Source organism: Homalodisca vitripennis, chromosome X, assembly GCF_021130785.1.
Source record: "Homalodisca vitripennis isolate AUS2020 chromosome X, UT_GWSS_2.1, whole genome shotgun sequence".
NCBI lineage: Eukaryota > Metazoa > Arthropoda > Insecta > Hemiptera > Cicadellidae > Homalodisca > Homalodisca vitripennis.
This window is the reverse complement of record NC_060215.1, coordinates 70,241,294-70,265,048: the sequence shown is the minus strand read 5'-3', so window position 1 is coordinate 70,265,048 and position 23,755 is coordinate 70,241,294. Positions and strand designations below refer to the sequence as shown.

The following is a 23,755-nucleotide window of genomic DNA, read 5'->3' as shown; positions in this document are numbered from 1 at the left end:
AACCTTACTACAGTTTCAATCGCACTTCAATCGTCTTAATCTTTCATTTATTTTGATAATTTTCTTAGGAATTTGGTTTATGCTATTTTAAAGCCATTTAATGGGTAATAAACATTTGATGAAAACTATAAGAGCTATATTTAACATTTCCTGTTTACATGGGAATTTATTAATTAGTTACATACCATATTTCAATCAAATCATATTCTACATTTGTTTGGTCTTCATGTTTATCATTATTTAAGGCGGTGCAGTTGATTTTTATTTAAGGGTTAAATTTTTATAATTTTGTAGTTAGTCCTTTAAGATAAATTCTCAGAAGATTAAAAATTTTGTTTGATCACTCCACAAGGAACTATAGGTATTTAACAATTTCGCTAATGAGCGTCAGCTGTAGTTGACTCAAAAACTCTTTCTCACTGTCAGGGCTAGTTTAGACTTGTCTTCCACCAGAGACCAAGCCTTGTGAGATACACTTCTACGTAGACCAACTTTAAAACATTTTTCATCAATTAGTGTCTACATTAATTAATTATACAATAATCAGTCAATAATAACATAACTTTCACTCATAAATTATACTTTAATTTACGTTAATTGTAGGTGATGGCAGTCTATAGTGTGTCTTGCAATGTATATAAATATTTTATTTTATGCAAAGACAGATGGCAGCTGTAGTTGACATAGCGAACATATTTTCTATACTGGTATTTTCTATTATCTTCAATTCAATAAAATACAACAATATATTATAAATTTCAACTACAATTTTGATCCATTAAAACACAAAACAGACAACAACACACTATTTGGAGGTCCTGTTGAATCTTGTATGCTGGAAATTTAGGTACAAGATAAGAATGCTAAAATACCAGCAAAAACTATCCCACTTAGAGACCAGCATAATTTTCAAATATTTATGTAGCTGACAAGAAAATGTAAGTTGAGAACACCAAGACCAAATAGTTGTAAGAAACAATCAAACAACATTGCATTCGCATCAACAACAGTTGCCATTGATCCAGTGCATCCAGCCCAAGCGTCAACTACAAAATTGAGCCCCTTAGCTGCCAAGTGGTGTAAGTCCAAAATTACCATTTTGAGAAGGGCTTTTGTGTTCTTGGTCATGGTTAATTCTAGATAAATGCTATTGACTTGAAATTTTCACAGTTAACACGAAAAATATATTATACAGTCAATGTATACTTTCAGAAGTTAGAAAATTTACATTTTAAAAGTATATTTTTTCTTAATTCAGTTATACACCAGCAGGGGAAATAATTTCATCAGTAAATGCATAAAGAGTTTTATTTTTACAGTAAAAGTCTAAGAAAAATTGAGTAGGTTTATTTCAGTAAAAGTTTATAAAAATACAATATACTTGCAAAAGGCAGTTTACCTAATCTTCTTCGGAGCTAGAGTTCCCCATGTCTCCTTCACAATGCATAGGATCAAGATCTGCAGCCTCATTACTGTTCAGTTTCACAAAGAAAGGTTGATGTACATAAGAATAAGAATCATTTATTCCATTGATCTGTTTACAGAAATAGGACAAGTCACTTTAAAATTACATACATTGTTAGAGCTAAAAATTACATTAACACAAAAGTGTTGTAAAAAGTTCACATGAAATTTAAGTAATGTAGCAATAAATAAAAGTAATTATAGTTAGTTATAAACTAAAACCTAACATTAATATGGCAATTCATGAATTCCTCAATGCTGTAAAAAGGATTTTTCACTAGCCAATCATATAACTTTTTTTTAAATATTTTAAAGGAAACAAGTCTCGCATCATCAGGCAGCTTATTAAAAAAATTTATAAAATTTAATTTAAACGAGCTTTTAGTTTTAGCTAGTCTGTGAGGCAATATATCAATCGTATTCCTTCCCCTAGTGTTGTATTGATGGATCTCCTGTCTTGTATGAAAAAGATTCAAATTAGATTTTGTATACAATAAAACTTGAAAAATATAAAGATTTACTATTGTGGGAATTTGAAATTGTACAAAAAGAGGTTTGCAGTGTTCAAGTGGGTTGGCTCCTCCAATATTACGAACAGCCTTTTTCTGTAGCACAAGAATGTCAATGACATGTGAAGAATGACCCCATACAAGTAGACCATACAATATGTGCGACTGAAAAAGCCCAAAATATGCCAATCTTAAATACTCTGGACTAACAAAACTTTTGAGTTTCCAAAGTAAGTAATTTACTCTAGAGATTTTGTTACAGACAGTATCTATATGAGTTGACCAATTTAATTTTGAGTCTACATTAATTCCTAGGAGCTTTACCGATACCAAATTGATTTCCTGTTTGAGGCTTAAAGTAATACACTGTGTTTTATCCAAATTGCATGCTAGCTTATTTGCTGCAAACCATTCATAAGCCCTTTTCTCAGATTGTTGGGTAATTTGTGCCAAACAGTCTAAATTATGATGACTAGAAAGTAAGGTGGTATCATCAGCGTAAATCACTGAATGAGTATTGAGGTTTTTAGGAAGATCATTAATATAAACGATAAAGAAAAAAGGCCCAAGAATAGAACCCTGTGGAACACCAGTTTCCACGGTTTTCATTTGAGAGCATTTATTTCTGACACATACATATTGCAATCTATTGGAAAGATATGACTTAATAAGTCTTAAAGCACAATCACTAACACCGTAAAATGCAAGCTTATCAAGAAGAACATCAACAAGGACACTGTCAAATGCTTTACTGAGGTCACATAAAACTAATGAAGAGGAATCCTTTTTTTCAAAAGTCTCTAGGGTATGATCAATTATGTTTAATACAGCCGAAGTTGTAGATCTTCCCTGGCGGAAGCCATATTGACTATTTGAAATTAAATTATGAAACTCAAAGTAGCCATTCAGCTGGTTGTACATAATTGATTCAAAAATTTTAGAAAATATAGGGACAATTGAGATTGGACGATAGTTATGTACACAATTTTTGTCACCTTTCTTAAACACTGGAGTAACTTTTGACACCTTTAGTAAAGGTGAAAAAAATCCCTCATTCATGCAGTTATTTAAAATTATCGCTAGGGGTTCACTTATAAATTCAATAGTACTTTTAATAATGAAATTCGACAACCAATAATAGTCCATAGCTTTTGAATTTGAAAATTTTGACACAGCCTTTATAACATCCTCGGCTGTAACTGTTAGCCAAACAAATGAATTTTGATCAATCATTCGTTCTCCCAGAAAGTAATCAGGACTATGGTGGCTGGGGGGAATTCCTTCACTAAGCCCTTTAATTGAGTTTATGAAATACTGGTTGAATTCCTCAGGATCCAAATTTACATCTTGACTGTGTGTAGGTGAGTGTTCATTACTAATCACCTTCCAAGCAGCCCTGCATTGGTTAGGAGCTTTACTAATATACTGCTCAACTGCAACTTTTTTTGCTAGTGTTAATTCATTCCTATACCTTTTTTTATGTTGAATATATACATTATAAGCTGCCTGAGTTTGCTCTGACCCCCCTAAATTCAAACTTTTATAAATTGTGAATAATGCAAGCATTTCATTTCTTGTTTTGGCTAGTTCCGGTGTATACCACTTGACAAGTTTAGTGTTATTAGACCGTGATTTATTTGAGGTTTTTACTAAGGGTGAGCAATAGTGCCATAAGTCAACAAATTTTTACAGGTGGCATGAATGGTCCATCATATATTTTCTTTTTGCTTCTGTTACTTTCAGTCTATTGGGGTATAAAAGAATCTGCCCAATCAATGTTCTGTAGAGAGCAAAGGGGTCTCACACATTTGTTAGCAGGGGAAAGGTCTAACATCTTGAAATCTTCAAACTCACTAAGAGTTTCTTTGTATATGACCTGGAATTGAAGCCGTTTTTCATACTGAATATGTTGCATAAGCAACCATTTCACTGGTTCATTAGTTGTGTTTTTCCTTCTATTAATGGCTTTTTTCAACTGATTTGTGCACAAAAAGTCTTCTTTTGTTATTTCGTAAACAATCATTTTATTGCGTTTCTTTGCAAAAGCCATTACACTAGTACTAGTAAGCAGGAACAAAAATGTGGTTTTTATTTGCTGCAACTTCAATTGCACCAAAGTCTTGGTCGTTTGGTAAAAACGAGACAAGACACAAGAAACTTTTGTTCTATAATGTTAACAAAGTTTTCAGATGACTGAACGTATTTCATCAATGATAAAGCAGCATTAGTATTACGGTTTTGGCCTCCACATGTGTCTGAGTAGATAATTATGTGATTGTTTGCACAGCAGCATATCAAAGTGTTTTATTAAGCAAGATGAGATTTCTTGAGACCCTCTTGAAGCTTTTGTTTTATCCCATACATAACAGTCTGCATTATCATTTTTTAATTCGTGCACACCTGCATTATATACATACATGTTAAATTTGTAATAAGCATTGCTCACTCTTAAGATCGGGAGAAAGGTAGCGCTTTCTGCATATCAATGCAACAAACATACAAACCATTGTTTTTGTTAATAGATTCTGTATCTTCTTTCATCAGATCCCTAGCCTTTTGAGCTTTACGCAAATGTAGGTCATGTTCATGTATAAACACTTGATTTTCTTCCTGTGAGAGGCTCGGATTGTCTTTCTTAATTTTAAACTCATCACATCTTTTACAAGTGTCCTTATTTGGAGTGTGAAAGTCTAGGTTATATTGAGTGTTAAAACTATGCGTGTAATAACTTATTTTTACAGGCTCATGATTTATACAATACTTTTTATACAAATCATACATTTTACTTACATCCAAGTTTTCGTTCAAATATTTTTTGTTTGGATTATGAGTCCTTGTGTAGTGAGATTCGTGCTCTGGGAAACTTTCTGTGTTGTTTAACAAAGGCAGTGTCGGCAACTGGAATCGCTCTAGGACTAGCCCTTGTGACTCGGCCGTCAGATATATAAAATGTATCAAGATAAAACCTTTTACAAACCTGAATGAAATTCGAAGATTTATTTAGAAAAAACAAGTTCACAAGAGGTCTAGCAGACCTTTCCTTGGTGCGTGGGCGATAACTATCTATTCCACTACATTGTACTAGTCCATAAACATCACCAATATCCCAGAATTTCTTATGTAAATTTCTCCTTTCCTCTACATCTACCTTACTGTAACATTCTCTTTGGCAATCACAGTCAATGTCTCTGAAAATCTTGGGGTCAACATTATTGTTTTTTCTGTTAACATAAGCCTTCCCACTATTCCTGTTTTTCTTTGCTTCAGCACGATTATGTTTATCGGGTTGCCTCAGCCGCTTCTTGGGTCGAGGTACAGGCACTTCAATGTCTCCCATTATGCACAATGATATGAAAAACGTGTGCAACTACCACCATATACGAAACTACTCTGACTGTGACTGTGCACTGGCTTTGAGGTTATGTTTGTTAACCATTTATGTCTGTGTGGTAGTATGGACCACTTAACTTAAACCACTTGTTCCCAAGCCCACGCAGCCATTTCGTTTACTTGACAAACATTGTGCTGCTCTCAGTGGTTTAAATATGAACTAGGACTTACACCACTTGGTAAATGAATAGAGGACCCCTTGAGCAACAATATTATGACTCTAACTAAATTTCGTAAATGTTGGACACTTGGCAGTTAAGGGGCTCACTTGACATTGATTTATAGAGAGAGTTTAGCAAGTCAACTATATTTGACACTGGGCTGTGATGATTGTTTTTTTTCTTTACATGTTGGTAGCAAACGTGTTAAAAGTCGTAAATTTGAACAATTTTGTAACCAGACTCAAGTATAAACAGGTGAAAATAAAAATGTAAATTTTGTGGTTACATGTTTTGAAATCATTTAAGACTTAGGGAAATTACATTGTTTTAATGAAATTTAACTCTCCAATTGATGACTGACGTCACAAACATTCATTCATCTATACTGCTCGTAAACTGATGAAGACAGCATAGCTTTTGAACAACTTTACGGTATTATTATAAGAAAACCTCATAAATTATATAGATGTAACTTGCACCAATAGATTCCTCTACTCATAAATAATAATGAATGTCATACAGTTTTTAGTCATATACTACGTGTTACCATCTGACATTGATCCAAAGGCCGCACGTCATGCAGCTAACTGACTATGTGGCTTGCCGTGTGTTTGCTTAGTGTTGACGTTTATTGTTACAACAGTTGTTAAGCTTTTATATAGTTGTTCATGGTTGATGTTTGTTATAAAAGGGGCTTTGTTTAGCCAGGAAGGTGCAACACGCAAATCAAATGATATGAATGATGGTGGTATTTTATTTATATATTTACCTGGAAAAACCAAAGAATTTGCATTGTTTGTGCTGATAATCCAAGTATAAAAAAGAAGTAAGTGTTTTCTGGTGTCACAGTGGCAACTGTGGTATTTATATAAAAATGTAAAGACAAGGCTCTGGTAAATGCATTATTTATTGATTTGCATTTTTTCTTTATAACAACAATTACATATAACACGTATTCCTAACTATTTGAATACATATTCTCAAAGAATCTGTGATCCGACGGCTGTGACTTTCTTGAATTTCTCTTATTAATGTTGTTTCTTCGATCTTAACATGGGTCTTGCATTCTGGCCAGAGAATAAGTGATTGTTAAGTGTAATGTGCATGAGTGTTGTTGCTAAGCTGTGGTGTCAGGATTGTTTCATACTTGACTTTCACAGTATTGTGTGTATATCAATAACCTGAAATATTAAGGACCATATTTTACGTTTTATTTCAGAACAATTATATCAATTTGTGAGTGGATTTGGGAAGAGGGTTCATAAAAAAGACGTTTAAACTTCATATTTAATACAACATAATACAAAACAAATTAACATATATTTGATTACAATGAACGGTTTGATTCTGTTACTTTGTGTCTAACTAAAATTAAAGTCTTTCAAAACCATAATGTTAAATTATTTAATAATTATTTCTGAAGTTAGAAATCTTTTTCTTACATATTCAATTAAAAGTACTTGCTGTTTAAAATTAACTAAACATATTTTTTCCAACTGTTGGTAATATGCATTTCTTTTCGTTAATGCTTTTGATTAAACTTTAATTCATACATAATAGTTAACTATATAATACAAAATAAATTACAGAAATTTCACTGATATATTATTTTTTGTATAACATAGTTAGGGCAAGATTACATTAAAAATATAAAATACTCAAATCAGGTACTGAAATTGTGATATTTTTATTCAGGGATCTATATTGTCTATAAAACCACTTTTACAGTGCGTCAGTACAGAACATGATTAAAATTTGATGAAACATTTAAAAATGTAATGTTCACCTATTTAAGCATCAAAGTTACATACTTTTTGAAAATGAGATTAGTGACTTAACACTAAATATTAATATTGGTACTGAAAGTACTTTAAACCTATACATTGTTCAAGTTAAAACATTATACAACCATTTTACATGGAATATGATTGTGTCATAACACAAGTTTTAGTAAGTTAAGACGTCAGAGCTTGGCTGCTTAGAGAATCATGGCATGGCTAGGATTTCCTGGGACAGCACAATTTTAGAAGTTGGAACAAGATGACCACAAGAGTTATAAAAACCACATGGAGTCAGCTTTAGGCAGTTTATTTATCTATCCCACAACTGTGAGTAGGTGAATTAAAAGGGACCAGTAATGTGAGTACCAACCTCTTCCAGTCAATTCTTTTCTCTTCTTTTAACATTTTTTATAATCATTTACAGTTCCTAGGACCAAGCCAAGGTAAGACTTATCTTGAACTTTCCGCTAGCTCATGCAAAACTCGTCAATGCTTAAAATTTCGTGTAGAAAATTAGGAAATATTGCAATGTTCCGTATAAGTATTTTTAAAGAAATTTTACTGTCATATCTTTACATATAAATCATAAGATAAATAGTTTTTTGCTATGTTCTCCAAGAGGAAAGTATTTAACAAGAATCAATTTAAAACTGACATTATTTGATTAATTGTTCTTCTGTTAAATTATTCTTATTGTAAACTAAGAAAATCAGGAAAATAATATTATTATTATTATTAGAAAAATATAAATGCTTGTTAAATGAAAGATATCTGGTGTTTGCTAGAGTGTTAGGTTTGAACATTCTCTATTCTTACTACATGAGAGGGGGAAGGGAGAGAATCTTTGCCACTGCAACCTCTTTTATTTTTTTCTGTAGATATAAAGTATAAACAAATTTGTTGAAAAAACCAACTGTTTTTCTTACTCAATTATGCAGGATTTAAAAAGGGATTCCTAAATCATATTAAAACACAAATTTTCAACTGGGACTGCTTTTCTCAGTAGTTAAAATTAAGGTTATCCCTTTCAGCACAAGTGTCTGGTCTATTAGATGATGCATTTTTAACTTAAAGAGCCAATGTCGAATCCATTGGACGCTTTGAAAGTTATCTCCAAGCAGTTTTATTTATTAAAATTCTGTAACTAAAATTAGTTAAAATTATATCTATTACTGTTTTCATGTTAACAGTTTCCAAAGTAATAATAGTATGAGTTTTATTAACTATACAAGATTAATATTAAACATTGTTGATATATCATACTTTTATTAAAAAAATTACCTCTATGCCATTTTTTATTATCTAGCTTCTAATTTTATAACTATGTGGACAAGTACAGTTACTTTAAAATCAGGTCTGAAGAAATAAAATGTTTTTCGATCATTAGGTGCAATTGATATTTATTTAAATAAAAATGTATTCGTTGAACAAAAAATCTCAAAAATATTTGTTTGTACACAAAACATGTTTTATAAAAATATATAGTTTTGACAGTGCAAAAAGACTGTTCTATTATATGTTTCAGAATGTACAGTTGTTAGACTAAATTTTCATAAGTGGTTAAAAGTCTGTTTTAAAGTATATTACAAAAATGCCTTCAATTCCAGGGATAGATAAAACAGCCATACATATAGATTAGCACCAGTCTACCAGACCTAGCTGATTTGGGGTCTATATAATGAATGATTTATTCTAAACTACTTCTTGAATATTGCAATCTACTTACTGACCACCATGTACAATCAAATGAATTTCCACACTCCAATGTATAGTATTATGTGGGCAAATTGTGTGTTAGTTGAAAAAGCAAGTATGTCTTAATGCATGTTCTTTAAGAATCTGGCTCTGATGTTTTTTTTATTAATGCTGATTAGCTTTTTACGTTAACAAAACATGAGTTTTCATTACTGCTGACTAAGGTTCAAGCAGAGCTCAATTCCCCATAACACAGAACACATTGCTGAACTTACTTGAAACTTGTATTAAATTGTATTAATTACTTTTTTTTAAACAATATATGTGATTTTATTAGTGCTGATTCAAGCAAAGCTTATGTCCCCCCATAATACTGAACAATACATTCAAGTAATTATGAAGCTATTTATTAATGCTGTTAAGCTTTTCGTATTCAGAATATGTGGGTTTTCAATGAAAATTTTGTTTTTAGTTTTATTATTATCTAAAAATGAAAATCAAAGTTTTTTTTAATAAGTTAACTGTGGTAGATGCTTCACTGTGCCAGGCTTAGAAACAATAGCCAAAATCACTCAGTGTAGACCCGCTGTGAAATAATAAAAATAAATAAAGCTATCTTCTTGTAAAAAAACTTGAATATTTTTTTAATGTATGACACCCAAATAATGTTATTAAAAATTAAAAATGCAATAAACATGACCAAAGCCAAAAGTATTCTTGCTTTCATACTAACAAGATGTAAAAAGATTTACACACCGGTGTAAAAGAAGACTTACATACCAACGTAAATATTAAAACAGTAATTCAAGTCACCTTTATTATCACTAATGTATACTCTACACTGTAAATATTAAACCTGGTACAGCTAAATACAACTATACGGTAACACTTGAGCGCATCACTTGGATATACTTTGGTTAGGTGAATTGTAACAGATACAGATACATGAAAAAGGACATATACTCGTAGTTTGACAAGATTGTTAGAATACAGTGTAGGGGCCATGCACAAACAAAAGCACATCTTTGGAACAAACCCATGTGACTCACACAACTGTGTTGTTGATCAACACTTAATTAGTGTATCATTTTGATCTATATGTGCTCAGATTATTATAGTATGTATGATGGAACTAAATATTACAGGTCACAGGAATGTCTATTGTGTAAGTACTTCTTGGCCCCTATCACATATCCTGTCGTGTATATCATGCATACTCCATTCATTCAACTTTCACTCAGACTTTCACGACCAAAATTATTAATGAAAAATATCAAATAAAATACCTTTCACTATCACTTTTTATGATGTGTGAAACAACACAGAAACATACCTGAGGATAGCTAAAATTTACGTACAACATCCACTGAATCGAGTTACCCTTCAATCTTAACACTACCAAATAAAATTTTAATGTTTCGTTTCTTACATTTTTATTACAATGACAGTTATGTGTAGTTTATTTAAATTCACTTTATTATTAGTATTAATACAGATTTTTCATAGGACATACATAAAAGTGTGTAGTTTCCTGAAGTGTTTCTTTATTTTTCTTTTAATGTTTAGAAACTACTTTTGCTTTGTTGTATTCAATCACTGAAGTTTAAAATATATTTTAGAAACATCTAGTACTAGGAGGTCTTCTTTAGACAATGTGAGCACTGTCATATTCTGCTAGGACCATCTTTGGATTTCAAGATTTTATATTCCAGAAGAACAGGATATAAAACCTAATCTATTATTCATTCCATTAGTAAATTTTAATTTTACACATTATCTTGATCATTAAATCTATACATTCTATTTAATAGTATCATTTTTATTTTATAGAATGAGGTAATCTATAAAATTTGTAAGAAGCGTTAAAAACTCTTATTATTTATTTAAATGTCAGTATGTACTTAAAAATACACACATAGATATATTTTCTTTTACAAGTTGTAACTAGCTTGAACTACTTACTAGTTTTTGTATATTGATTTTTATTTACTTTCAAATTAACAACTAAGCTTTTTTAAGTAATAATCAGATCCTTTTGTTAGTTTTTTAAGTTGTATTTAATCACTTTTGCAAATATTAGTTTAACCAAATAAATACCTGTTCTTCTTATTGTAAAGTATGAATCTGCTTGAGAGCTATGTGAAAGCCCTAATGCACTGTTACTAGCGACAGTACAAGTATTACTTAATGATTTGATCTTGATTTTATTCAAGATTTTAGAAGAATTAATATTTATTTGTAATCATTTAAAATATTTTGTATTAATTTTATTTCCTGTTTTTTATCAGTAGAAAGCATAATAAGCAGAACACAGTACAACATGATACTTAAAAGTATTTTCAAAGTCTAGACTAGACTTATAGTATTAACTATAGTAGCTATATAGTATTAACTATAATGTAATATTCTTCTGAGTCTTCTAGGAAAATTTAGTTTGATATTCAGTTTAACTTAACATTTACAAAAAATCATTGCACTTAGAAAATATTAAAGATAGTTGAAACTTAACATTAGCCTGTAGGTAAAAATACTTAGGGTCCACTAAAGATAGCTTAATGGGTCCTTTACAAGTCTTTGATAGAAACATTTTCACTACTAGCACTATATTCTGAAGAGAAGAGAGAGGTCAGAAAGTGGAAGAACTGTGAGACAATGGCTATGAGTGGGCCTGTCCATGAAGTGAAGCACCAAAACATGAAGGCAAAAAACATCAGCTTTGCGATCACGTCCACCCAATACATCCTGAAAGTACATCACAGTTTGTTTTACCTGAGAGTAGAAATTTTTGTAAGACAATGAACATTACTATGTTGGTGATATTAACTAAGAAAGTGTTTCCCTGGTGCAAATAATTATTTTCAGCGCCAGGTCCCTAAATTGTTTGCATGAGTGAATTGTTTGTGTTTTGTTTGTCTGCAAATAAATGTTTTTTTTTTATTTATATTTGACTGAATAATGTAGAAGACATATTTTTATTTTGGCAAAACAGTTTACCTTTTTCATCGGATTTTAAGCAGAATCTAGAAAACCTGGAGCATAGAATTTCCTCTCAACAATTTAGTATTGAGCATTATTGTATATATATATATATATATATATATATATGTGTGTGTGTGTGTGTGTGTGTGTGTGTGTGTGTAAGTCATACAGTAACAATCTCATAGTTTTTTATATGTAACTAGTAATATTTAAATGCTAGTTTTAAGGGAATAGACCACACATTTGAGGGTTAAGCCTTGCATTGTATTAGAACATATTATACCATATAACAATTACTTGGAATTAGTTTTATTGAGCACAATTAACATTTTCAACCCTTGTATTTCTTTATTTTATATTCCTAAAGCTGTAATCTCAAATTAAAACCTATGAACTAGATAACCATTCTTCTGCCCTTAATTTTTAGTTATAAACAATGTGCTTTTAGATGTCCTTTTGACTAATATTGTCGTCTATTGAAAATTATAGAATACTTAATTATTTCTACGTTTTAATAGAAAGTGTGTTATATTATCTCTTCAAGGCAGACTTAAAAATTAACTATACTGTATGTTTCTATTTAACAAGTGCATTTCCAAACACTTCACACTTTGATCTGAACATACCAGACTTCCACCAGCACCATGCCATTAGTATTATAAATAAAATAAATTTTACATTATTTCCAAAGGATAATAGCTTGTTTCGTTTACAATTAAATCTTATTTCTTATTGCATTTGGCCATGTGAGATATTGTGCACTTATTACATTGTCTGAAACCTCACAATTGAAATGTGTGTATATATATATATATATATATATATATATATATATATATATATATATATATATATAACCTTGTAGATTGTTATTTAAATTTTCCATGAGCGGTTATTTTTAGAAAATCACTGTATGAAATAATATTTTAGATATGGATTGAACATAAACACATACTTTGTATGAAACAAGAGTTTGATTTATTTTGTTAAGTGAATTTGATTTGTTTAGAAACACTTCATTTGTTAATTCCATTTTTTTGTATTTTTCATTTATTTTGATTCTGCCATATAACATTATCATTTTGAAAATTTGCTATTCAAAATCAAAATCAGACTCGTGTTTAGTATGGTTTTTTTGATTTAATATCCTTCACAAATGTGTTACAACAATTTTTAAAATAAATAATAATGACCGAAAGAACAATTTCTATAGAAATTTGAATATGCATTGGATGGGGTTAAGTCAACTTGATGTTTCAACAGTTATTAGTTAGGTTATTTTATTAGTTCTACCTATTTCACTATTTATAGTAATATAATATCAATAAGAATTTTCAAAACGGTGATAATTAAAACAAGAAAGAATTTACATTAAAACAGTCTAATTTTTATTTGAGTATAATTCTCAACAGTTAAAATGCTCACTTGTGCAATTTGTAGTTGCAATGTGTTTTCTTGTATAAAACTTTTTAACACTTATATGAGACTGTACATATTCTAGTCAGCTTTAAAGCATTGAGAAGCAAACAAGCCTTTTTTATTATATAAACATTTTTAATTGAAGATGATATCACAATATAGTTTATCCATATTAAATATGAAAATTTGTATTTGAACGTTTTTAGTTATAAATTTTTAAAATACTATTTGGTGTTCTTTACAGGTAATAATTATGCTCCATATGTTTTTATGTAATGTGTTTTAATTATAAACATTACTGCTGTTTTTTAGTGAATATCATGAATTTCACATATCATGAATGTTTCATCCTTTAGTGAATTTCATGAATATTATTGCCTGTAACTAATTATGAAGCGTTTTATATACCTTATTTGTAAAATTTAGATTAATGATATCTTCTAATTAAGAATGTAAAATGACTAAGTCTATTCATGTATTTGTTGCCTTTGATGCATAAACACCCATTATATTCTGTTCTAATTAACTCTTGTCTAAATCTACATACAAAATAAATTTGCATACTAGAACAATAGTCAGAAGCAAAAATCTAGCGGATATGCCTTGTACTCAATCACTCATTGATCTTGGTTGTTGAGAGTGTTGCTGGATACTATTTCTTTACTTGTACAGTCTACACAATTTAGGACCAAAACAGAAGGTCTGTTTAAAAGTCATGAGACTATGCTGTTGAATAAAATTTATAGCCCCAAAAGTTGAAGCCTCGTTTGGTATCATGCAATGAAAACAAAGGAAATGAATGAAGGATGTGTGTAGTTCCTTGTATAAACACGTCAAGTTAGATGTTGAGTTAAAATTATTAATAATGGACATAATTTATAATAGACATAGGTTTGTTGCAAAATAAACTTAAAAGATTATTGTTTTTAGATTCTCAATTAAAATTTTTGCTAGTCATTTATTTTTTTGGATAAAACTTAAACACACATTAGATTAAACTTGCACACTAGCACATGCATGTGTGTATATTTGAGTAAAAAACTACGATATTAGCAAACCTGCTCTTAAATAGAAATAATATTAATTTTAATGAGATCCAGCTAGACTTATAATATTTTGAGTTATTTGGGAAACATTTAAATCAGTTTCTGGTACAAATCTCATTCCCTCTTCATACCATAGTTGTTTGTAAATAATACAAGAGTGATATGCTTATTTACCTGAATGAATTTCCTTCAATATAAATAGAATACAGTATTTCTTTATTACACATATTTTTAAAGAACCGAGTAAATTTAATTAGTCTTTGTTTCTCTCAAATGTAAAATGTAATTGATCGAAAGTGGTGCACAATGATGAGGAACACGTGCTTGTGGATGTACTTAGTATTGTTTTCAAATCATAATTCACCAAAATTCCACCAACTACCAAGATTTAAATAGTAAATAACTCATAAAACTGCTTTATAACTGGCCTTTAAAAATCCCTTTTTAGATTTGGATTAGATTTTTTCTAAGATGTTATATTTTAAGACATATTAATATTTTAAGTATAATTCGTTTTATGAAGTGAACGTTTATAACTAAAGTTTAGTTTATTTATACTAATATTGGCTAAGTTTATAGATAATATTTGCCATTATCAATGGTTTATATGAATCATTAAGATAAATAAAATTTTATTATTTAGCCAATTTTTGAAAGACAACAGTTGCTAATTAATATTTGATGATCAAGCATGAGTTCTGATTTGCTACGGAGAATGTAATTGCTTGTGGTTATGAATTATCTTTGATTTCTCGTTGTTGTGGCTATCTACATTAGATGACCATACTTAAAGTTGGTACCATATTTATGTCTCCAGAGCAGGAATATCCTGAACCTAAAAAGCACATTTTAGTATTGCAATTAAATGTCCCCCAAATCATCTGCAGCCTGTATGTTAGTAAATAATTGATGAAATTAAGACAATATTTTTTAACTTTTATATACGGTTCTGTTAATCTGTGGCAGATTTTAAAATTACACACTATCACAAGTGATCAGCATGATAACAAATAATTACATGGCATCTAGATATATAGTATACCATTAATTTTTGACAGTTAGATTACACTCTATATGAGGTATATTTACATATAAATTGTTTAATAAGTCCCATTTTAGTCATTGTTGTTAATAATTCTACTTAAATTTATGGAAAAACAGTGAAGAACTTACATGCGCATATGCTTGCGAGCTGCAGGTAGAGTGTCTGGCATCTCTTTCAGAATGTACAGTCTTGTAGACAAAATACAATCCTCAAAATATTTTCTCAAGTCCATATCTTCCCCATCAACCTTGTACTCAAATCTTTCCCGCTTGTTCATTACTTTCCTCAGCAAGTGTACATGTTCATTTTTGAATTCCCATTGATTGTTAGCATAGTACTCGAAAACTTCAAATCCCTTGTTGATCCTTTCTTGTACACGGCACAGTCTAAAAACATTATTTAATTATCAGGATATATTGGGATGGTTTTTATATATTAGTCAAATGTGGCTTAAGCCCCAGAGTAATGTTCATACGTGTACCATATGTATGTACTTAATATGGTAGGGATACGTATGGTCTGTTTTAAAATTGTCTATTTTTATGATATATTGGTGTATCTTAGAGGTCCATATTTTTCATTTATACTTTTCACGTTTATACTTCTGATTTTATAGTTTTGTACTTTGTAACACATCAATTTTAATAAAATAAAGAAACATGAAGGAGAAATCAAAACTTTAAAGATATACCAACTAAATTTTTTGAAGTTTTCCAAAACAGAAATTAAACATTGGAATTTGGGAGAAATAAAGGGGTTTGCCAAGAATTACTATATTTTATTATAAGCGAACGTAATGAACTCACTATCCTTCAAGTTGAGAAATACGTGTGAGGACATTACACAGAGTAAATATATATACAACAATAACAAAACTTTATCAAACAATGATGGTGGTATTTTGAAAGAGGAATAAAATATGACAGGCTAATTATAATTCCGTTACTAAAGAAAGATTACATAGTGTCTTTTCCAACTTTGTTTTAAACTAAAACAATTAACTTAATGTGATGAAATTACATATACAGTAATCTTTCTTCGGACATTCATTCTAAATACTCTGTGAAGTAATAGTAACAGCACTGTTACTTCTCATGAAGCATTATAATATTTCTTTTGGTGTTGTTCATATTAAAATAAATAAAGCAATACTATAAGTAGGGTTTACAGTTACAAATTTTGAAAAATACAGTTAAGTTGTATAGCATTAATACGCTTTGTCTGTACTGTAGATTATCCTTTTAGAGTGTACAGAAACAATCCAATAAAAGATATTATGTTAACACAACTGAAAACTTTACTACTATGTAATAATTACAGTCTATATTATTTAGACTGATCTTTGGCAACTCATTATTATCTAAAACAAAATAAGGTACAAACATATTTATTTTTTGCACAAAATATTTGTCATAGCAACAATAACTTATTTTGTGTGCAATCTAAAAGTTTCTTTCATCTGTTTTGTTCTATGGTTTTGAACAGTTAGACTTCTTAAGATCTCATACTCTCCAATAAATTAAGATTACGTATCACTATTTGAATGTTATATTTTAAATCATTTTATTGTATCATATTTCTTTCAAGCCAGATCAGTTTTAAAATGGCTAAAAATTGTTTTCTGAGAGGTTTTTGCTAGCCTCAACAAGGGTGTGCCACCCCCTGCCTGCTTTGGCTGGAGAGGCTGGTTCAGAGCTGGCCTCCCCTTCTTCCGGGGGGACATGACTTTGAGATTAGTGCCCTAATTCTTCCTCATGAATCCTGATAGGAGGCGACTAAGGTTCTTACAGGACTAAGTGCAATTTATAAGCTTCTTGTCCTAAGAGAACAAAAAAAGACTATGATATTATCATTGAAGTTTTAGTACTTACACCGGCTTGTTGCCAGAGAGGAAAATAATGGTGTCCAGAAAGTAGGCAGGAATCATGTGAAAGAATATGACACAGATTTGGTGCAACAGCTTTGATCGCTTCATACTTCCCCCAGGATACCACACACAGTTGTTGAGTGGGATCTTCTCAGAAACTATCTCTTTCCCAAGGTCAATAATCTCCTGCCAGCTTACTTGCCACTCCATGCTAGAGGTGAGGTGTGCGATCTTGTGCTCTGTATCCCTGTAAAAGTATTTTAACGGTTCATTTCCTTATAATTTAAAACAACAACAAAACTCTGTTGTTAAAAATAAAAAGTATTCTAATCATTACTATAGTAATTACCAAACATTTTAAAATTACTTCTACACCTGAATTTAAAATCTTGTTGTATTTTTATAAACATTTCTAACAGTGTTTTCATGATTTGTAATATTAAACATGGTTTATGTCATTAAGGATTAGTTGTGTAAGGTACCTAAGAAATTGATTTTTCTTGATGTGATTGTGGATGTACAAAGTATTAAAACATTCCTATATGTATCTTTGAAGTTGTACACTATCTAGCTCTTCAACTAGTCATACTAATGTATGTAGATAACTTATAAAGTAATTTCAATAAATATTAAAATTGGACGATTAACACATTACTAGAAATATATTAATATAGTGAGTTTATATTAGTAATGGTATTCATAAATGCTATTATAAGATGATATATTTTTTCATTTTTCAAATTTTGGATTGTTGGCCCAAAAAACTATTTCAATTATATTTTGCTTTTTAAAACCAATTGGTTTGATTACACCATGGATCGTTAGCGTAATGGACCTCTTATTTGAAACTAATATAATGTTTTGTTGTTAGGCCAATGATTAGTGGAGTAATCGAACCAAACCCATTACTTTTAGCTAAAAAACAAATACGTATAATGAAATTAAGGCTACCAAACTTGATGAGGTGACCTGGGTTTTCTTACACATTTGAAGACTAGTTTTTTTAATTTGTCATCTTTATCATTTTTCAGCAACATAATGTTTTGTTTAGTGTTTCATGAATTTAGTTTCTAGCCACATTGCGTAAACCACTAAGATCTACAACGGAGACGGATCACCAGAGTTGATAATAGACATTCAAAGCAGCCTAGTCTGGTCATGGATAGGAGGACTCTGTAAGGGAGCTTGTGTTACCTATACTGTTACATTGTCAAAGTATACTATCAAATGGATTTAAAAATTCCAATGAAAAGAGAATCTTTTTTGTTTAATTTACCTTAGTTTAGATAACCTCTTATTAGAAGTAACGATACCATATCCTTTTTTTATTTTATGAATTTCTTCAACGAGATTGTTGAAAGTATTTGAATAAAGAAAAGTGCATCTGTATTTTATGTTTCATACTTAGTATACTTCAAAGTAATAATTTTGTTTGCTAATAGACTCTCTTCTGATCCGTTCACCTTCATTCAAATCTACATACCTCACCCAATTAAAAAGTAATTAAAATTATCTTAGGAAATTAGACTAGCTGAATTATTGTGATTGCATATTTGTCCAGCATATACAATGCTGAGATATTGTGTTTATACCAACTGACACTTCTTAAGCATAAGGAAATATGTCAATCAACTGGATATTTTCTCTACATATATTTCCATGTGATTCACATTAAATCATGTGAGTTATTCCTTACTTATCTTGAGTTTTTCATCAAAACAGCACAAGACTGCTGGGATCTGTTATCTAAGAGATGACTTACCCTCTTCCAAGATAATTCCAAGTGGAGAGGATGATTCCATTGACTGCAATATCTACAGGCAGGTAGTCTGCATAGCCTTGATTGTTACAGTACATTGTTCGAATCACACCTTTACCAGCACCAATCAGAAGTCCTGTTGGCCCGTTAATGTTGTCTGTCCAACCAGGTAACGGTTCTATCCAAATAGGGATCACTGAAAAATTAAAAAAATCTATATAGTTAAAACATTTCATATTTTTATGTATACAAAATTACGCTTTATACAACAGCTTTATATTAAAAACCAATTCTTTTGCTATATGATATATTATAAACTACAGTTTGTCATGTTTGATTGTTTGGTGTTGCTTTGAATGAATATAGAATACTCTGGGTGGAAATATTTTTGCTGCATCACAATAATTATTCACCACACCACAATTTAAAACATGAGAATTTCCTTCAGGAGTATGAAAGACCAATCAAAATCATTAGTATTAAATTTATTTTCCTCATATACGAAGGTCGTTTAGAAATTAAGTTGCTCTAACAAATTAAGTATTCCACATAACTTTTACAACATTGTTATTATCTATATTTGAAAGAGTAACTCTTAAACAATTTTTAACATATATAAGATTTACATTTAAAGATTTCTTTTATCTTGGTACATGCTTATCCGTAACAATTGAATAAAGTTCTCCCGCCTATGCATGTAATGATTGTGGTGATTTCTGCAGGAGATTTGATTGCGGCAGCTTATTTGAACACCAGTTTAGATGCTCTTAGCATGGCATTGTGGCAATAACTGTAACACTGCCATATGCATAATGAACGTAGCTACACAGTACCATTCCAATTGTGCCGCTACCTCTACCCGTTCAGCAATGAGATGCTCGACCACTTACTTTCCAAATGACCCTTGTAAGTAGCTAAATTCACATTTTATATTTTACATGTGATGAAATGAATTGATAACACAATTATATGTTGTTTTACTTCTTAACATTGTTAATATTTGTTATAATTAAAAGTTTTAAGGATATAGACAGAAAATAATGAATCGTGGTCAAGCCAAAATGTATCTAAATAGCTAGCTCACCTATTGAAGGCCGCAGGATGATTGTAGGCAGGCCATTCTCAGTAGCTTCTACCACTAACCCCTCTGAGAGGCACTTGGTGTAGGCATATGAATTCGGAAAGTGGCCTAAAAGCCTGAGAAAATGTTTAAATAAAATTGTAATATTAAAACTTAATAAAAGTTAAACAAATTGATATAACTGTATTAATAGTATATTTCCAATAATATTGTGACTGTATATTATGTGATAGACTGAAATTTTTAAGTAATATATTACTACAATAGTTTGTGATTGTACCCTTCATTATCTTTTAATATGGTAACAGGAGGGTATACACTAGATAACATATCCAGTTTCACTGCTTTTTCTTGCACAAACTCTATGATCTTGTACAAACAAGTTCATAGATGGTGTAAATACCCTTTCCAGATCATGGTGTTTTATAATTATATAGAGTATCATATTACAAATATTTTTAAGCAAATTATGACTATAATATTGATTTTAAATGAACTTTAAAGGGGTTGTAACATCTATTAAATAGAAGAAAAGTACTAATAATATTTATTATTTACAGAGTGATCGTGTTGATGGCATTGATTTTGATAGTATGACAGTAGTAAGATACCAGAGACTAACTCCTTGTATGGACCACAGGGTGATCCTTATCCTCTAGCTTGCCTATCCTACTATTGTGGTGGTTCAAAACTCTCTTTATTCTGTAGTTTATTTAAAAAAATTTGTACATACAAACCAGAAATAAATTTTGCTCTGAGGTAAGATGAATCATCCTTTAAAGACTCTCATTGCTAAAAGCCATATGATAATAATTTAGGATAACTGCACCAAAAGTTAAATTATTTTCCTTCAATAGGCAGGAATACTTAACTGCAGAAAAGGTGTGAAGAGAAATATATACCCACTAGAAGTAGTGATTTTCAGCTGAGAAATATATATCTTAGTGATATTTTTATCACTTTAGTAATTAAGAGTTTGATTTAAGTAAGAAGTGTACTTTTTAACGTATTTCAAGTAAATGTTATTAGTTAAATTAAATAAGACTAGTAGTTATTACATATTTAATAGAATGTTACTTGCCTTTTAGAAATCTTTTCAATCAAATCTTCTTCCAAGAGTTCACATGCACGGATTATTTTGTGAGGGTCTGCAGGAGGTGGGTAAGCTTTCTCATACAGTACTTTCTCTTGTAAGTGGCAATAGGAAGTTGAAATATGAACAAACAACTGAAATAGACATTGATTATTATTTCTCTTCAAATATGAATAATAATACAAACTGTAACTTACCTAGGGAACTATCACCTCTTTTCTTCTACAATTGTTAAATTTGTATTTATTCATCTAGCCAATGACTGACATTCAATACTTTTTGATAATTTATAACTATATTATATTTAACTATTATCATTAACTCTACAATTTAATACTACTGATTAATACAGCAAACATGTATTTCATAGTACCTTTTGAATTTTTTTGTTACATAGTAAAAAGAGCTAGAAAAGCTTTTATTGCACTTTGTCCAAAAAGGACCGTTACACTTGCTTCCAGAGTGACACGATATTCAGGATGGATAAGGGCCACCTCCTGTCGTGACCCCATGTGGAGGGATAGGGAACACATTATATTTGTCATTTCACCTTGGAAGAAGGGGAAGCAGCTGTGAAAAAAGCAGGTAGGGGACAGCATTCCCTCAATTCCAAGCTAGTAACAGTTTTTAACACTTGAGGAGCTCCACCTACTTTTACAGTCATCCTCCGCAGCAGACTAGACCTATCGATCCACCCTTTTACTTCAGTATCTCGACATTTGCTTTACGTAATGTACCACTCCTGGACATCCATGGTGTTGCCCATGTATAAGTATCACATCTGTTTTTGCTGTACCCAATGTAGGTTCAACCAGAAGGTATACACCAGTTTCTTCTGGAGAGTACCTTTTGAATTATTAATGCTTTAAATGTGTTTAGATTTGTTGCAACTGCATTATTAAACCATGTCTAACAGTGTATCGCTAAGATCCCGTTGCTTCTGTCATGAAATAAAATATATTAATCAAAACATTCAATCTCAATATAGAGTACTTTTAAGAAGTGCCATTTGACACGTAATGATGTATAATAATACCATTATGTGTTTATATTTTGTAAGTTTTCCATTTAAACCTTTACATTATGTCAAAAAATTGCCAACATAATTACCATTTTTGGTCACACTGTTGCGAACCAACTTTAGAGAAGATTGTCAAAGTGATTGTTTTGGTTTCTATACAGCATCTTAAATTAATAGACACAGATGCTGTACTTATCTCATTTTAGAGTTACAAATTCAAAAAAACATTTCAGGCTTTATTCTGATTATGAAATGGAAAACCAGATGAGCAGCTCAACAGCTACGTATGGTTTCAGCATGTATAGCAATTATGACTGCTGTATGAGAAGTCATGGTGTGTAAGATATTGAATTATGTGTATTTATTTATTTGAAATATTTCAAATATTGTGGAATACTTTGGTTGTTCATTGTTAATTAAATAGCCTATAGCAATTGTCTCAAAATGGTGTCAGTTTAAGAGACTTCTTCAGTGAAGACTTTTTTTCTTTTAAAGTGCATACTTTTGTATTATTTAAACAATAAAGTACAAAAAGATATGGGTTAGAAATAGGAAATCTAAATAAACAATTGTGTATGTATTAATTGTATCATTAAAATCAGATACCTCCCATCATTCTATGACTAGACATATTTTACATCAAGGACAAAAAGGAAGGAAATACCACTGAAGTCTTTAAAAATCAATTGCAGAATAAAGTAATTATTTATACCTGTATTTTGTAATACCTTTTGTTAGTAATGCCTTAAATGTCTTTGTCATCAAACAGTAATTTGTGAGAATGAGCCAGCAGGACCAATCACTGCATGGTTATGAAAGCACAAGATAGGTTTATGATTGTTGTGTCACTGATTTCACCCAGCATGACTGTTGGGAACAAAGATATGACATCAACAATCCAACACCTCATGGCTCCTCTTGTCACTGAATTATAGTGATTTCAGCTTTACATTTTGATTATATTCCAGTAGTTTATGGGTTTATTTCTTTATTTCAATACCCATTTTTTCTTGTAATATGTATTTCTACTAGTAATATACATTGATTTTTATGTATAAAATATGTACATTACAATAAATATCAACATATTTCTCTTCTTGTTTCTAAACTCTATAGAGTACAAGTGCCATGGTACTCTTGTGAATATATATATATATATATATATATATATATATATATATATATATATAAAATGTTTGTCTCTTATCTCATTTCTCTTATGTTTTGATAGAGTTCAAAATAGTGATTCATTTTGTAAATCAACAATTGAATTTGTTCTAAAACTGTTAAATTCTCAATTATGGTTCTTAATTGTTGCTCTAGTAATGCCACCTCCAAAATTAAGTGTAAAATCAATTAGCTAGTCTAAGCTCTTTTCCAATGGAACAGAGAGCAATAACAATTTTGAATAAAACTCATTATCAATGTTCAAATAGTCCCTTTCA

The 23,755-nt window shown here is 30.3% G+C and overlaps 1 protein-coding gene across 2 annotated transcripts in view; it reads right to left on the bottom strand.

The window, feature by feature from the left end:
* Window positions 1–6,793: 6,793 nt before the first annotated feature.
* Window positions 6,794–23,755, bottom strand: part of LOC124369160 (putative fatty acyl-CoA reductase CG5065) — a 71,029-nt gene continuing 54,067 nt past the window's right edge. For both annotated transcript variants that reach the window (XM_046826950.1, XM_046826951.1), the window contains exons 5-10: window positions 21,278–21,423; window positions 20,200–20,312; window positions 19,119–19,311; window positions 17,361–17,603; window positions 15,618–15,875; window positions 6,794–11,742 (exon numbers count right to left, since the gene is read on the bottom strand). In XM_046826950.1, coding sequence (XP_046682906.1) covers window positions 11,565–11,742; window positions 15,618–15,875; window positions 17,361–17,603; window positions 19,119–19,311; window positions 20,200–20,312; window positions 21,278–21,423 — 1,131 coding nt within the window. In that variant the 3' untranslated portion in view covers window positions 6,794–11,564. The remainder of the gene's footprint in view (window positions 11,743–15,617; window positions 15,876–17,360; window positions 17,604–19,118; window positions 19,312–20,199; window positions 20,313–21,277; window positions 21,424–23,755) is intronic.